The sequence below is a fragment of the Martes martes genome, assembly GCF_963455335.1.
Source record: "Martes martes genome assembly, chromosome: 3".
Taxonomy (NCBI): domain Eukaryota; kingdom Metazoa; phylum Chordata; class Mammalia; order Carnivora; family Mustelidae; genus Martes; species Martes martes.
In genome coordinates this window covers 150688629-150703558 of record NC_137890.1, presented here as the reverse complement: position 1 = coordinate 150703558, position 14930 = coordinate 150688629, and the positions used below count along the sequence as shown (strand labels likewise).

Genomic DNA, 14930 nt, shown 5'->3' with positions numbered 1-14930 from the left:
CGAGTCTTTGAGCCTCTGGTCTCGGGACGCAGATGCTTGGGGCTGAGGCAGGGGACGCCGGGCCCGACTGTGGTCGGTAAAGGGCCAAACACACCTTCCCACCAGAATAAGGTCTTAACAGACTGCCATAAGGGGGGCCCTGCACACCCCACACTGCTTACTGATCTAACATGAACACTGCTTCACAGGCTGTGAGCCTCAGAGTAACTCACTCCCATGTTCAGGGAAAAAAACGCACAGTGTATCTGTAAGCTGACCAACGTGTTTCTCTCACTATGTCAACACACACAGGTACCCACACGTAGGCACAGAGGCTTTTAGGGATTGTAATATCTGCTCGAAAATCCAAGAATTAAAACTACCCTGAAAATGATGGCATCACTTTTTAATTGAAGGACAGACGCCGGTCACATTCAGAGACTAGCAGGCCTTGTGCAGATAGTTAAAACCATCCTTCTCTTTCTTGGTTAACCATCTCCTAATTTCAAGTAACGTCCATGAGTTCTTTAGGACCATCTGAAATTGTCCTCTGAGGAGCGCTGCCACACCAGCTCGTAAGACACACGACCACATGCACCGCTGGACGGCGTCTCACTGGATATCATCATCATCAAACAGATCTTCGAAATCTATGTAAACGAACAAAACCACGTATTAATGGGGCACACAAGGTTAATAATTGAGAAAATAACTCCAAAATGAATTACACAGTCATTCATTCTCAAAATAGAGAAAAAGCAGTAAACAACCTAAATAAAGGACTTTTCCCATGACAGACTCAATTTTATCCAGCAGAAGTCATCCCATCCAACAGAGAGAGTGGTGTAGGAGGCAAATCTTCTATTTAGGTGACATCTTAACAAAATGCATGGAGGCGGGGATGAGGTGGAGGTGAGGAAGCTGGAAGGCTGGCAGGCACAGGATCCCAAGCAAGCATGAAAATGCAGAGGGCAGCTGGGAGGAAGATACTAGAAGAACTGGGCCAGGCAGGAATGGCTATCTTTAAGGGAGTGCAACTGATGGTCACATTTGAGACACGGTCCAAGCCCTTCCCACAGGAAGAAGGGCAACACACTCACAGCATGCTAATTACTGGGATGGGTGCCACTCAGGGTCACTGTGCCCTTCTATTTACTTGTCTATGGGTTTCCCAAACCATCTACCATAAGCATGCCCTGATCTCACAATGGGGAGAGAAAAACTGAGGGTCTACTCATAGTCACACGAGTTCAAGCTGTGTAGGATAAATAGTGAGCTGGAAGGAGGGTGAGTGGAAGGCCTTGGTGGCGTGCCAGCTATCACAGGCTGTCAGGGAAGGCAGTGTCCCGACCCCCTCTGCTCAGCACTGATGTGGGTGGTCCCACCACAGCAGGGCTGGCCTGTGGTCCTACAGCTCTGTGTACTTTCTCCTCAGCCCCCAGCCCCAGCTAACTCCTCCCACCGCCTCCCACCCCCCAAGACACTGCCCTCTGATGTGCTCCTAAAAACAAGGCCACCCACCTCTGCCAGGGCTCTCATCATGGCTGTCCCTGCGGGCTGCCATGTCTAACGCTCCCCTACTTTATCAAACACAGTGAGTGAAGAGAGCAAGCCTTGCGTGGTCTGAACCCCAGTGCCCAGGGGACCAGACATCAGAAGCTCTGCTCTAGGAGCAAGCACTCTGGAGAAACTCTATCCAAAGCGCTCATGGCTTTCCCACAGCAAGTGGCTTCCTAAACACAGGGGGCTGTCACAACCTGATGGGGCAGCACACACCTCATGAGCTGTCTTGGTGGGCAGACTGATGCGGCACACAGTTCTTCTGTGTTCTTTCCCTTTCCAGCCCTGACCCAGAAGGAGGAAGGCCCCACTGTGCTCGTGTTGCTCACACTCCCTTAGCAGGGCAGCCCAGGTCCCTCCCAGACACCCTTTTGGCAGAATTAGAGGGCTATTTTCAGAAACCACATGAGCTCGAACACTAGAACACAGCCAACAGGCTGCAAATCCAGAGGACGCATGGGACCTTGAGGAGATCATCACATGTGGGAGAGGGTCCGGAGGTATTAGACATCACCCCACCCTGCTACGGGGAGGGCCCCCCACGGTCATGCCATGTGAATGACAGCTTTCACATGGTGGCTCTGGAGACCTTAGAGAAAGGCTGTCCCCATCCTCAAGGCTGCTGGCAGCCTGGTGTCACCTCAGTGGAGCAGCCAGGCTCCCTGGGAAGAAAGCACCTAATTGCACAGCCCAGCCTCTCTTTTTAGGCAACAACTTGCCAAAAAGATACCAGATAAAATAACATGGACTCTGGCTCCAAGGGAGATCTGGCACATCAAACCAATGTGGCCTGGTAGTATCCCAGCTGCCACCAACTGCTGACAGTTCTCTGTAGTGGCAGGCACCTTGAACGAAAGAAGGATGACAGACAGTCTCCTAAGACTTGTCTTGTGCTCCCGCTCATGATTTGAACCCTTAGTAAGAGTATAATCTGTGGGAATAAGGCCTCAGGAACCAGAAGACAACAAGAGAAATAGCCCTCACCCTGTGGGACAGGGACGCACAACTCGGTTTGCCACCACTTACCATCCATGCTCTTGGGAAGCAGCACAAAAGCTCTTCAGTACAACCAAGCCCTGCTTTCAGAGAAAAGGGCGGGGAAAGCTGGCTGTCACTGCGAAGGCAGCCAAAAAACCAGAACCCAGCCGCACACAGAAGGAAGAAAAGCCAGCCATCCCCTGAAAGCAGAGGTGAGAAAGCCCAGAGGGGTTCCTACACCTGTGTCCCGGGTCACAAACAACAGACCGGCCTCTGTGACAGGTTCCAGGGGACAAAGGAGTGGCTATAGCTCAAGTTCGATTACTGGAGTGCAGACTGGGAGCCATTTTACATGACTCCTGAAACAGGGCTGGCTGCCAGTGCTGGCAGCCCGTGTTGTCATTTTATATAAAGTGCACTGAGCTCTGAGAATGGCCCACATCTGGGCTTTCCTGTTCCAGGACCCCAGTCACGTCACAAAGCATTCCACTGTATAACACAAAAGAAACATTCAGATTAAAACTGGAATCGTCAATCCCAGCATCCTTACCATTGAAGAAGTCTGCATGAACTGCCTTCTCATTGGCTGCCAAGTCCATCAGGAGCCCTGTGCTGCCTCCTGCCTGGGAAGGGAAAGGTGACATGGTGTCACTGCTGTTTTCCGAGAGAATGGGGACAGCGCCTTACAGGGCCCACCCCACTCCGTGGCAGAGGAAGGCGAGGAATGGAAAGGTTGGGAGGACTCCCAGGATGGAGTCAAAACTTAGTTTCAGGCAAAGTAAGCAGGTGGGAGAGGTGGCATTCCAAGGAATTATTTTGAAGGTCTCCTTGGGTCTCACCTTCCCCGATTCCTCCTGCTTTTTAAACAGAATCCTGCTGCCCTGAACATCACTTCTCTGTAAACCTTGAGCAGACATTCTAATTCCCTAGAAGACGCTGCCACAGTGGCCCCAACAGTGTGCAAAACTGGGCTGAGGATTTCTCTCCCCTGGATGGCCCCCTGCTTCTTCGGAGAACTACAGCACTTCCATGGGAAACTGACCTCCTGACCTGGGGTTCTGGTTGAGGAGTGCCACCACAGCACCCCCACTGCCACAGCTTATGGTGGCAGTAAAACCATGCGACAAGCAAAGCCGGGCAATCTGACCCGTCTCAGATTTGGGGTGTCTGTAAGAGTCACACAGGGATGGTCAGAGCAGAGGTCCCTGCTGCTGCCTTGACCCAGACCTTCCAAGGCTGCCTGCTCTGATCTTTCCTGGCTCTGGGGTAGCTAGCGTCTCCCACGTTCCTTTTCATGGCTGCTCGCAGTAACCCAAACCCAAGAGAAAAGCCCAGGATTCTCGGACTCTTCTCTTCTCTTCTCAACCTGCCTCCCTTCCTGTTACCATAACAAGCCGCGCTGCCGCCATCATTCACTACCATGTCCAGTCCGTCCCTACTTCCGCCCGTAGGTGCTGCCTTCATTCGGACCCTCCTCAAAGCTCCTGTGAGAAGTCTTCCACTCTCTCGCCTCCAAACCCAATCTCAAAGTCTCCAGAGCGACCTGCCCGGAAGCCTTTCACTCCCCTCACGGTGCCCTCCGGCGATTCCGCACGAGGCCGTCGGAGGACCAGGGGAGAAGCCGGGGTCTCCTGCTTCATCAGTGGGGTGCAGAGCCCGCCTGTCCCGGCACAGATACGGGCCGCTTCATGCTCCGCCAAGCCACCTCTTCCAGCGGCCATCTCCCCTCAGGCTCGGGCACCTCGCGGTCGGTGTTAAGATGCGGGGCGGGGCCGGCCCTACCTTCAGGACTGACTCCTTCCAGGCCTTCCTCCTGCAGCCTGCCCCGTCCGCCAACACCCGCAGGCCCTGCACCATCGCCTCGTGGGCAGCCTGCGCTGGGCCGCCCCAAGCCGGGAGGGCGCGCTCCTATCCGGCACCTCTGGCTTTCTGCGCACTCGGTACCGCCACCCGCCTCTCGCCGCCGTACGGAAATCTCCGGGCGCAGAGACAAGGTCTGCCCCCTGAGCTTCCCGACAAAGAAAGGAGGCCCTGCGGCGGGCAGCGGACCCGACACCCGGGGCTGGGGTCACCAGCTCACAGAACACCAGCGTCGGCCGCATCACCCCGCGGCCACGAAGTAGGGAGACACCTGCCCACCCGGCACCAGAGCCAAAGCCCGGGTCCCCGTGCGAGCGCACCGCCCCCAGCCGGCTCCAGGGCTCTCCGGCCGCCCTGCCTCCGCAGACCGCGTCTGCCGGAACCCGGCCGGGAACCACGCCCGCGCTCGCAGCCCGCCGCCGCCGCAGGGCCCACCCTCGCGCCGCCGAGCACATGCCTGCCAGCCGCCGTCCCCCGCCCGCCCCGGGCCTCCTCACCTCGTCCAGGTCCACATAGGGCCCGGCGCCCTCGGGGAACATCTCGTCCACCGCCGGCTTCATCTCGCCCACCGCGCCTCCCGCATCCCCGCCCCACTTCCGGCCGGCCTGACGCCTCTTCCGGTGCGCGCCGGGCCGTGGCGCCTCTAGACGCCGAAGGACGTCCAACTCTATGATTCTCCGGGTACCCAAACCCCGGCGGCTGCCGTTCTCCTGCCAGCCGGGCGGGGGAAGCTGCGCGGGGACTCGGGGGTGACCGGCGGCCACAGACAGCTCGGCCCGAACGGCCTGGCACGCAGAACAGCGCAAGAGATGGCTTTTACAGTATATGCAGAGTCGGAAAGAGCCTGGTGGTTGGGCAGCGGGGTAGGGGGCAGGCCACACAGGAGAGGGGGATCAGGAGGTACAGACTTCCAGCCATAAAGTGAAAGTCTCCGAAAAAATTTTTAAAATAAAATAAAATAGTCTGGGGATGAAAAGCACAGCATGGGGGACTACAGCTGATGACATTGCAGTAGCTTTGCATGGGGACAAATGGTGTGCAATTGTCAAACCGCCGTGTTGCACACCGGAAACTGATATGACATTGTAGGTCAGCTTTGCTTCACAGAAGAGAATGTGAATGGTCCACGGTGTAAAAAGGCAACTCGCGCAGTCGCAAGAAATATTTGCAAATTACACACATGGGTACATGTGTGTATATACACACATGTATATACACACTCCGTAAAGGGTTACTCTCCAGAATATAGAGAGAACTCCTAAACTCAACCACAACAAATCCCAGTCCAAGGCAAGTGACTTAAATACACCTTTTATTGGAGTAGATAGACGAATGGCCAAGAAGCCCATGAAAACGTGCTCAGCGCCACTAAGCGTTAGGGAAATGCAGTCAAAACCACTTCACACTCCCTAGAACAGGTGCTATTTTAAAAACCCCAAGGATAACAAGTGCTGGAAAGGATGAGGGGAAGTAGAGACACTTGCACACTGCTGGTGGGAATGTGGAGAACAGCATGGGGGTGCCTCAAAAATTAAACACAGAGCTACCCTACGATCCCGCAATGCCATTCTGGGTACACGCCCAGAGGAAGTGGAAACGGGGTCTTCATGAAGCACTGGACCCCATGTTCAGAGCACCGCTATCCCCAAGAGCTAAAGGGTGGAGGCACCCTGTGTTCTTTGACAGCTGAACGGATGAGCGAGCTGTGTACTGTAGGAACATAAAATGGAATACTATCCAGCCATAAAAGGGCAGGTGCTACGACATGAATGAGGCGTGAGAACACTATGCTGAGGGACATGAGCTGTCACACAAATCCTGCATGACTCCACTGACACGAGGCCCCTACAGTTGTCAGAGTCACAGAGACAGACAGCAGAAGGGTGGGCGCTGGGGGCTGGGGAGGGATGGGGAGTCAGTGTTTCATGGGGACAGAGATTCAGTTGGGGAAGATGGAAGGTTCTAGAGGCGGGTGGTGGTGATGGGTGCATGACAGAGTGAATGTGGTTAGTGCCACCTACAAATAGTTACAGTGGTAAATTTTATGTTATATGTATTTTATTATAATTTTTTAAAAGTATGTGAATGAGAGAAGAGGATAGGAGGGAGGGGAAAGGGAGGAGAGGGGAGTGAGAAAAGGAGAGTGTGAGATACTTGAGCTAGACTTTTGGAAGTAGGTAGGCCTGGGGGCTTGGCTACGAGCAAAGCAGGGATAGGAGGACAGGGCAGGGAGATAGGGAATGAGCCCAGACTGGCGGTGGACAGTGGCCCGTGTGGACAGTGCAGGGCTCAGGGAGAGGGAAGGAGAGGCTGGAGTGTGGGTGAGCCTCAGGTGTCACGGTGACACAAATCACCTTGAAGTCTGGAGAGCAAGTCCGACCAGAGAAGCCACGACCCCTTGGCCACCAACAGGCTTCTCTTCTGAGTGGTTTCAAAATGGGGGGGGGGGGCATTCCCAGCCACCGAGGCAGGAATGAGAAGACAGTGGCCATGGGTGATGCTTGCTTCTGGTGAGGAGCTCAGTGCTGCGACGTTGGGGGTGAGGGGCTGAGGGTACCAGGCAGGAAGTGGAGGGTCCCCCATGAGGTCTGCCTGCAATGGGGAGAGGGGTTGGGAGGAGTGCATAGAGGAGAACTGAGCCTGTTGGATGCTGAGCTGAGCAGAGAGGGCCACAGCCAGCCAGATTTGAGTCCAGACCCGCAGAATGCCCCAGGGGCTGGGAGCTCAGCAGGTGGGGAGCCAGCTGAGGAAGGCTCCTGGTGGGGCTTCTTCCTCTGAGAAGAGGACAGAAGTGAGGCCCCTTAGGAACGTAAATGCAAATGGGCGTCCCGGGACAGCTATGGGCTGCTGAGGCCGGAGACTGAGGAGAGGGTCCGTCGGGGCACCACGTGGTCTTCCCCCGAGGAGCCTAGATTTGGCTACTCCGGAGCCAATGCGGAGAGGGGCTTGGGTCGTGGCTCCTTAATGCGCGCACTAACTGGCTGTGTGACCATCCGAGGGGAATATGACTGTGCACACACGTGAACCGACATGTTAACAAACAACACGGAAATCCCGCTGTAAGGTGTGTCTTTTGTCTGGTAGGTTCGGTCGAGTCCAGTTGTCCCCAGTGAGAACTGAGAGACTCATCCTCTCACCTGGCTATTTCTTAATTTACAGAAACCAAATTCACACCAGCTCAAGGTAGGGAAAGAGATGAAGAAGGTATTGGCTTTTCCTAAAGCCATTGGCTAGGCCTCCCCTACAGAATGTCACCTGGGGCAGGAGGCGTGGCTGGAGTGAGAGGGACAGCCCCTGGAGGCTGCCCTGGGCACCTCCCACCTTCCAGCGCCCTCTGCACCCGTCTGGGTAGCTGTGCTCTGTCCCAGGAGAGTTGCCTCCCCATCTACATTTAAATACACAGTGTTTCTCATTATTTTATTGCAAAAGAAAAGCTGCTTGTAGCTCATTAGAGCAATTTCTTCTCACCTCATGGGAGGCGACCGGCAGGGTCTGTGGCTTGTACACTCGTATGCCTGCCCGAGGGGCTCCACCAGCAGAGCAGTGGGCCCAGTGCAGAGGATGGTCCCAGAGGCAGCATGCAAATGTCCTGCCGGTCCTTCCCTCCCTCCAGAGCACCCAGGGCAGGTAGCCCCTTTCCTCCTGCAGCCCCTGACCTGCTGTGCTGGCGTCCAGGTTTCGGGGGCCTTCCCCTTACAGACAGAGAGCACTCAGGCCCTGGCCCTTCCTCAAAGGCTAGGCTCCTGCTGTCCTGGTGTCCTGCTCCCTCAGGAGCACACTGCAGGGATGGGGGACAGGCAGGGCCCCCAACCCAGGGGTGGCCGTGGGGGTCTGGTTGCTGTCGGCCTCCGTGATCAAGGGCAGGGGCTTTGGGGTGTGGCTGCCTGGATCTGGGTCCCTGTCAATGAGTCAGGCAGTGCCCTGGTGTCTGTTTGCCTCAGTTTCCCCCTCTGCACTCCAGGGGCCCTGCAGCAACTCCAGAGGACCTGCAGCACGCCCTCCGAGGGGCTGTGAGCTTAGGTAAGAGGGTGACACGTACAGCAGAGTCCTGAGTGAGAGCCGTGGTTCATTTGTCAAATAGGAAAGGAAACATGGCCTGACTGGGGCCGTTTCTTGAAAGAAAACCAGAAGCATTTGAGTGTTTTAAGTCAGGAATTTATTGACCATGAAGCTAGGGATCCAGGCTGCAACTCAGTCCTGCTGGTAGGGGACATGGAAGCCCAGCGTGGTCCCCAGGGGGAAGTGAGCGAAGAAGGTGCGGGCCATATCCTCCAGCTGGGGGTAGGCCCCCAGCGTCTGGAAGTATTGCACGTAGTTCCAGAAGTCAGAGGTGGAGAAAGGCCAGTAGGGCATGGCGGGCAACTCGGCATAGGGGTCTGAAAAACACCACCACCTGCCTCAGGGGCTGTCTCCACCTGTCCTGCCCTGAGGCTGCCCTTCTGGGATACCTTAGGGCAGATGGTTGGTGCCCAGCAGTGCCATGGCAGTGAAGGGGCCCCCCAGCTGGGAGCTGGGAGCTGGGAGCTGGGCCACCCCTGGGTCCTCCGTGGAAGTATCCCGAAACCTTGTCATCTGGATGATGACCTGCGTCTGCCTCTTGCGACTCCTGGTCTGGGGGGACAGCTCAGGGAGAGGAGAAGAAGGGAAAGGAGGAGGGAAGGGGGGATCTGGCCCCTGTCCTGGAGACGCTGGGCAGGGAAGGAACACCATGACGAGGGTGGGGGGATGTCCTGGTGGGACTGCAGAGGAGCCCTCAGCCCCAGAGTTCAGACGCCGCTGAACTGGTCTGACTCCGGGGAAGAGCCATGGGGTGAGTCCCAGGTAGAAGGTGACACTGCCAAGCCTCAGGGGCTCCGAGCATATGCATCCCCAGGTGGCTGGGGGGCAGGGCCCAGGGAAGAGCCTCGGGTCCCTTTGCTTGCACAGCTTGTCCTTGAGCTGACCCAGGGCTCCTGCTCCATTTACTCAGGATAAGCCAGCTCCCTCCCGGCTCCCTCTTCAGACCCCATCCCACCGAAACACACAAAAGAAAAGAACAAGGGGGTGATACGATACCTCCTTCCTCCTGCACTGGCTTGGCCCCTACAGAGGAAGACGAGGGCTGTCACTCCGGAGAGCCCCCCAGGACAGGACCCCCACTCACCCCTGTACCCCAGCTGCCTAAGCAGCCAGGGAGACCGCAGGAGGGACAAAGCCGCCACTCACCCACCAGAGGTCCCAGCAGGAGGCAGAGGGCCACCCCTGGCACCCAGCAGGCTTTCATCTCCCCCAGGCACAGCCCTCCACCAGCCGAGGAAGCTCCTGTCCACCTGTAGCAGGAGGGACCCGGGGGGTGGGACCAGAAGCCTACCAGGGTCCCAGCCTCTTCCTGCCACCCCCAGCCCGGGGAACTCCCTGGAAAACGGCTCTGGCAAACAGATAAGCTCCCAGAGTTTTCAGGGCAGTTCCAGTTTCACCTGCGGGATGGGAGGCAGGGACCCCTCGTCTGCCCCTCGGGAGGCTGCTTCGCACTCTGGGTGCTCAGCTGTCGCTGGGATGGGCCTCTGCTCCCGGCCCCGCAGGCTCCTCTTTATAAAAGGCCGGGGTGGGGTGGGGGGGCAAGGAGGCGGACGTCACCTTCCTGAGCCGCCAAACTGAATATTTCATCCCCGGGGGCGGAGGACTGAGGGCTTCTGTGGCCTTGCCGGCGGCAGGATCCCGAGCATCTAGTCGCAGGAATCTGATCCAGGGAGCAAACTGGGAGGAAAACACCTCTGCACAGGCCACGACTGGGATTTTTAGGCCTGCATTCAACACCCGGGCTGGAAATAAATGCAATTTCCTCTCCACTGGGAGAGAAAGACGTTTTAAGTCTGACATTGGGGCTGAGATGTCTCCTTACAGGAATAAGGTAGTTGCAGAGCTGTCTGGGGTGGGGGTGGAGGGGCTTGGGGAGACATGAGCGGCCACAGATCAGCACCCCTGCCGACAGGACACTGTCAGGCAGAGGCCACGCAGGAAGTGTGGGTGTCCGACCCCATGGCACACCTGCAGACCAGAGTGTCCCTACTTGTGCACAGTGATTAAGCCTGTCGTCAGGAAGGCAGCTGTCCCAGCCGCAGGTATGCCGTGGGCGACACCTAGGGGCTCTGTGTGTCAGCTCTGATTAAGCCCAAAGACACCAGCCACACCGCGTGGCCCTACCCATGGAATCCACACAACTGTAGCGTGCGGCATGTCGTCTGGCTGGTGGGCCAGGTGGCAGAGAGCAGGTCTTATGTGACAAACCCAAACAACACACACCTTGTCTCCCCAAGCCTTTGGGTACCTGCCCGGACCAGGACCGAAAGGGCTGGCATCTCAGCGTCGTGCGTGGGCATGTTTTGCACAAACACAGATTGTTAGAGCCACTTCTTGTCACCCTGTGAATCCAGAGGCTCTGCTGAGGGGCCCCAGGCCGGCACGTCCTATCATCTCCACCTGAGCCACCCCAATATGTTTCCTGGGCTTCGGGTGACACCAGCAGTCACAGGAGGAGCCTCCTGGGGACATGCTGCCTGCCTCACCTTCTAAGTCACTTCTGAGCCTCAGGGTCTGGTCACAGACCTGGAAACAGAGTCACAGGTTGGGGCGGGTCCAGAGAAGAATCAGCAGCCCCCGAGGTGACTACTTTGGGGGCAACTACAGGTTCTCCAGGAAGGGGGACCAACCCATCAGAGTGGGGAGGAAGGGCACTTCTCCAGGCAAAAGATGCTCACCAGAATTTAGGGTCTCAGGTCCCCACCTTCTTCAGAATCTCCCCACATGTCCCCATCTGAGGGACAAGATCCCTTCTTGCCCAACAATACCTTACCCTTCACAACAAATGGCTCAAGATACCAGAAATTCAACGTGCCTTCTGATGCAACCACTTACCCAATTAGCCCTTGGGTTTTATTTTCAGAAATCTGGACTCTGCACCTGCAAGAGATAATGAGTTCTTTTAGGGTCAGGGTCCCCAGAATCACCCAGAGAAGGTGACTCACTAGGGCCCTCCAGACTCAGCAGAGGCCGTGCTCCCAGCTGGGATTCACAACAGAGAAACGGTGCAACGCACCGGAAGGGAGAAGTCGGGGGACCGGGGGTGAGCTTCCGGGGCCCTTCCCCCTGGAGTCACACAGGCCACCAACAGGTGTGATGGCCTGTGAGGTGCTGTCTTCAGGGGAGCTTGTGTGAGCACCCAGGGTTTTTATCGGAGGCACGGGGGCACCCCCGCCTGCTGCAGATTCAGGGTACCCAAGAGGAAACGGGTGTTTAGCATGAACCACGCTGCACAGAGCTGTGGGTGCAGTGAGGTCCTCTCATGCACAAGGGTGCCAGGAACTCTGCCAGGAACTCCTGCCGAGGGCCCCCCAGGAGGGCAATGGGGCCTGCTGGTTGATCCTCTTCTGCAAAATACAGAAGGTTTGGTTCTTTATCTGCCTCCTGAGCTGGGAATTTTAAGCTCTGCACTCATCATTTTCTTTTCCCACATTCACCGGGACACCTAGGAACAACCAACCAACCCCACAGCCCTTACTGTTTATTTCCACTAAGTGGTCTGTGGCATCAGCTACCTGGTCACCAGGAACCTGGCCCCCGGCAGCCCCTTGGCTCCAAGGACCACACAGCAGACTGCACCTTGGCAGGCCTGAGGACCAATTCCCGATTCCACCCTGAAAGTCAGCCCCTGGGCTCTCTCCTGGCTCCTGCATTCTGCTCAACACGGCCCCTGGGGGTGCTGGGGGACACGGGACTTATTGTAGAGTCAGAATTGATACAGTGTGGGAGGGCTGAGGACGTGAAGGTCGGCGGGCGAGTGGGAACCACGTGGCCCGAGTGTCTGTGAGGGCTGAGACCTCCATGTTTGGCGGCGGCCTCACAGAGCTGGACAGTGCGTGGAGGGCAGTGAGGGCCAGCTGGACAGATGTGCTGCTGTCCATCATCACACCAGAGGGCAGTGGCCCGCTGTCCATGACCGGCAGCCCATGTCTCAAGACAATGTGCAGTCTATCATTCCTATGATGTTAGGAAAAAGGAAATAAAATCACATGTACTGTATCTTTGTAACCATTTTCTTAATTAAAAAAAAAAAAAGCCAAAACCCTATCTAGACTAAGCATTTGCCTTCAGCTCAGGTCATGGTCCCAGGCTCCTGAGATCACGTGTGGGGCTCTCCGCTCAGTGGGGAGTCTGCTTCTCCCTCTCCCTCTGTGTTCTCTTCCTCTCCCTCTGTGCTCTTTTCTGCTCCCTCTGTGCTCCCTCTCTCCCAAATAAACAAATAAAATCTAGGAGGAAAAAAACTACCTAGAAAAAATCTACGAGTAATGAGCAATAATGGTAGAACTATGGGTGTTTTTTTTTTCTTCTTTCTGGATATACGGATTTTCCTTAATGTATTACTATCATGTAAGGGGGGAAACTTTGAAAACCACCACTAATAGTTCTGACCCACTGTCCTGGGCCAGCCACTCAGGTCTTCCACAACCACGTGGCCACCCCCATGTCCACCCCCACACCTTTTCTCTCTCCCTGAGTCCTTCGAGCCACTCTCCTTTGCTGGCCTGTACACAGACCTTCCCTGGACCCACTTGGAGAGACCCACCTGGAGGGCCCCACCTGGAGAATCCCACTTTGATCCGACTCCTCTGCCCCCTGGACGATGGCGCCTTCTCCCCTCCCCCAGCAGCCCTGCCACTGTGCCGCTCGCCAGGGCTCCGCATAACCAGCAGAGTACTGGCATATTGCTGTGGTTCAGTGGGATCCCTAGAGCAGTGGTCCTCACATGACATACAGCTTGCCCAGGGATCCTGTTAAATGCAGGTTCTGATTCAGCAAGCTGGGGGAGAGCCTGGGAATCTGCATTCCCAACAAGCTCCTAAGAGATGCCCGTCCTGCCAGCCCTCTAGAGGCATGGGCAGGTTCTCGGCCTGGGCAGTGCGGGAATCACCTGCAGGGCACGGTTAGCATGCAGACGGCTGGGCTCCACCTCTCCGAGTTCTGCCTCAGAGCTGGGGCTGGGCCTGGGACTCTCCATAGCTGGCATGACTCCAAGGGTGCTAGGCAGGTTCAGGGCCAGGCTGTGGGAGTCACTGTGTAAAGCAGAGGTTCTTAACCCTGACTGCACCTCGGAACTACCCGCAGAGCTGGTCAGTAGCCGGGATTTCAGCCCCCAGTCTCCAGAGATAGGATGCCCCGGTATTCCGCTCCCCCAGCCCCTGCCCCTGCCCTGCACAGGGTTCTTCCCCGTGGATGCATCGGAGGCCTCCAAAGGTCCCACCTGCCTGTAGTGAGAAGCTCTGCTTGCACAACATGGGCCTTGGTGGACACAGTGGACAAAGGTCGGCCTCCAGGCAGAGAGAAGGGGTGGCGTCAGCCTCTGCAGACAGTGTTTGTGTGGCGGGGGAGCAAGCAAGGTGGCTGGCTTGGGAGCCCTCTGTCCTCTGAGCTCCCTTGAACCAGGGGGAAGCCCAGGGCGTGAGCACCAGATGTTCCTGTTAGGAGGCCTTGGGCGCCCTCTGCCGTCTGACTCAGGAACACCAAGCGTGGCCAGTCACCGAGGTCACAGAAGGCGGCAGACACCCAGGCATGGGCCCCCGATGGCGAGCCCCCAGCCCACCGCAGATCTCCTGGAAGGATGATCAGGACGCATTGGGTCACAGCCCTTCCAGCTGTCCCGACACCAACTAGACCCCTGTTCATTATGAAGTCCTAACGTCAGAGGTCCTCGCACCCTCAGGCTCCCCTGCCTGTGCCTCCCGGATGCTCCTCTTCCCTGACCCTCCCCACAGCCCCTATCAGCTCAGCTCCCATCTGTGGCTTCAGTTTGCTTCTGGAGGTGTCCACACGGCTCGGCCGGTCCAGCCTGGGAACCTCAGCCCTGGCTGCAGGCTTGCCTGCCAGCTCCCCTCTGGCCAGCCCACCTTTGACCCCCTGGAATGTGTGCACAGCTTCAGCTCTGGGGCCTCCCTCTCTGCCCCTCCCCGAGCCCAGGAACTTTGGCCCCTCTGGAACCTCTGCGTCCCCAGTCACTCTGTCCCATTGCCTCGGCCCCAGTAAGTGGTACTGCCCTCCTGCTTAGCTATATGCACTCCAGTCTGTGACCCCTTGAGCATGCCTGAGTGTCTGGGGCCTGGAGCACTCCCGGCGCTCCAAGGGTAAGGTTTGGTGACTGGGCTGATGGGCTGAACACACGGAGAGTCAGCGCTCCACCTCTGTCACCCAGTTCACATCTGAGCGGCTCTCTCAGCTGTCCCTGGGCATCTGGGCCATTACAGGGCTGTGTGCGCTGTTCTCCCAGCCACTGACCGATCCACGTCCCCTCAAGAAGCTCCTGCCCCCCTCTGCACCTGCAAGGTGAGGGGACGCATCTCCCACTCACGAATTCTGTTCCCAAATCTAGTTTCTGACTCTTCTTGTCATTTTAAGCAAAGGATTCAAACATGATAAAATCTAACGAACATGAAGAGAGTTTTGCAGATGAAAACGAAGTTGCCTTGGAAAGATCCACGGAAACTAGTGTCAGTGAGATGCGGCCGGGACAAGGCTGAGATTGG

The 14930-nt window shown here is 56.8% G+C and overlaps 2 protein-coding genes across 2 annotated transcripts; both read right to left on the bottom strand.

Moving 5' to 3' along the window:
- Window positions 1-368: 368 nt before the first annotated feature.
- COPS9 (COP9 signalosome subunit 9) lies at window positions 369-4947 on the bottom strand. Its single transcript, XM_080798770.1, has 3 exons — window positions 4875-4947; window positions 3068-3140; window positions 369-629 (listed from the first exon to the last, which is right to left on the bottom strand). Exons 1-3 carry the CDS (start codon window positions 4935-4937, stop codon window positions 592-594), a joined length of 174 nt encoding a protein of 57 aa, XP_080654896.1. The 5' UTR covers window positions 4938-4947; the 3' UTR covers window positions 369-591.
- A 3621-nt stretch (window positions 4948-8568) lies between these two features.
- On the bottom strand, window positions 8569-9679 carry OTOS (otospiralin; the record flags this gene model as incomplete). The annotated part of the gene is made up of 3 exons (XM_080799340.1): window positions 9583-9679; window positions 9433-9459; window positions 8569-8753 (listed from the first exon to the last, which is right to left on the bottom strand). Exons 1-3 carry the CDS (start codon window positions 9638-9640, stop codon window positions 8569-8571), a joined length of 270 nt encoding a protein of 89 aa, XP_080655466.1. The 5' UTR covers window positions 9641-9679.
- Window positions 9680-14930: the final 5251 nt, after the last annotated feature.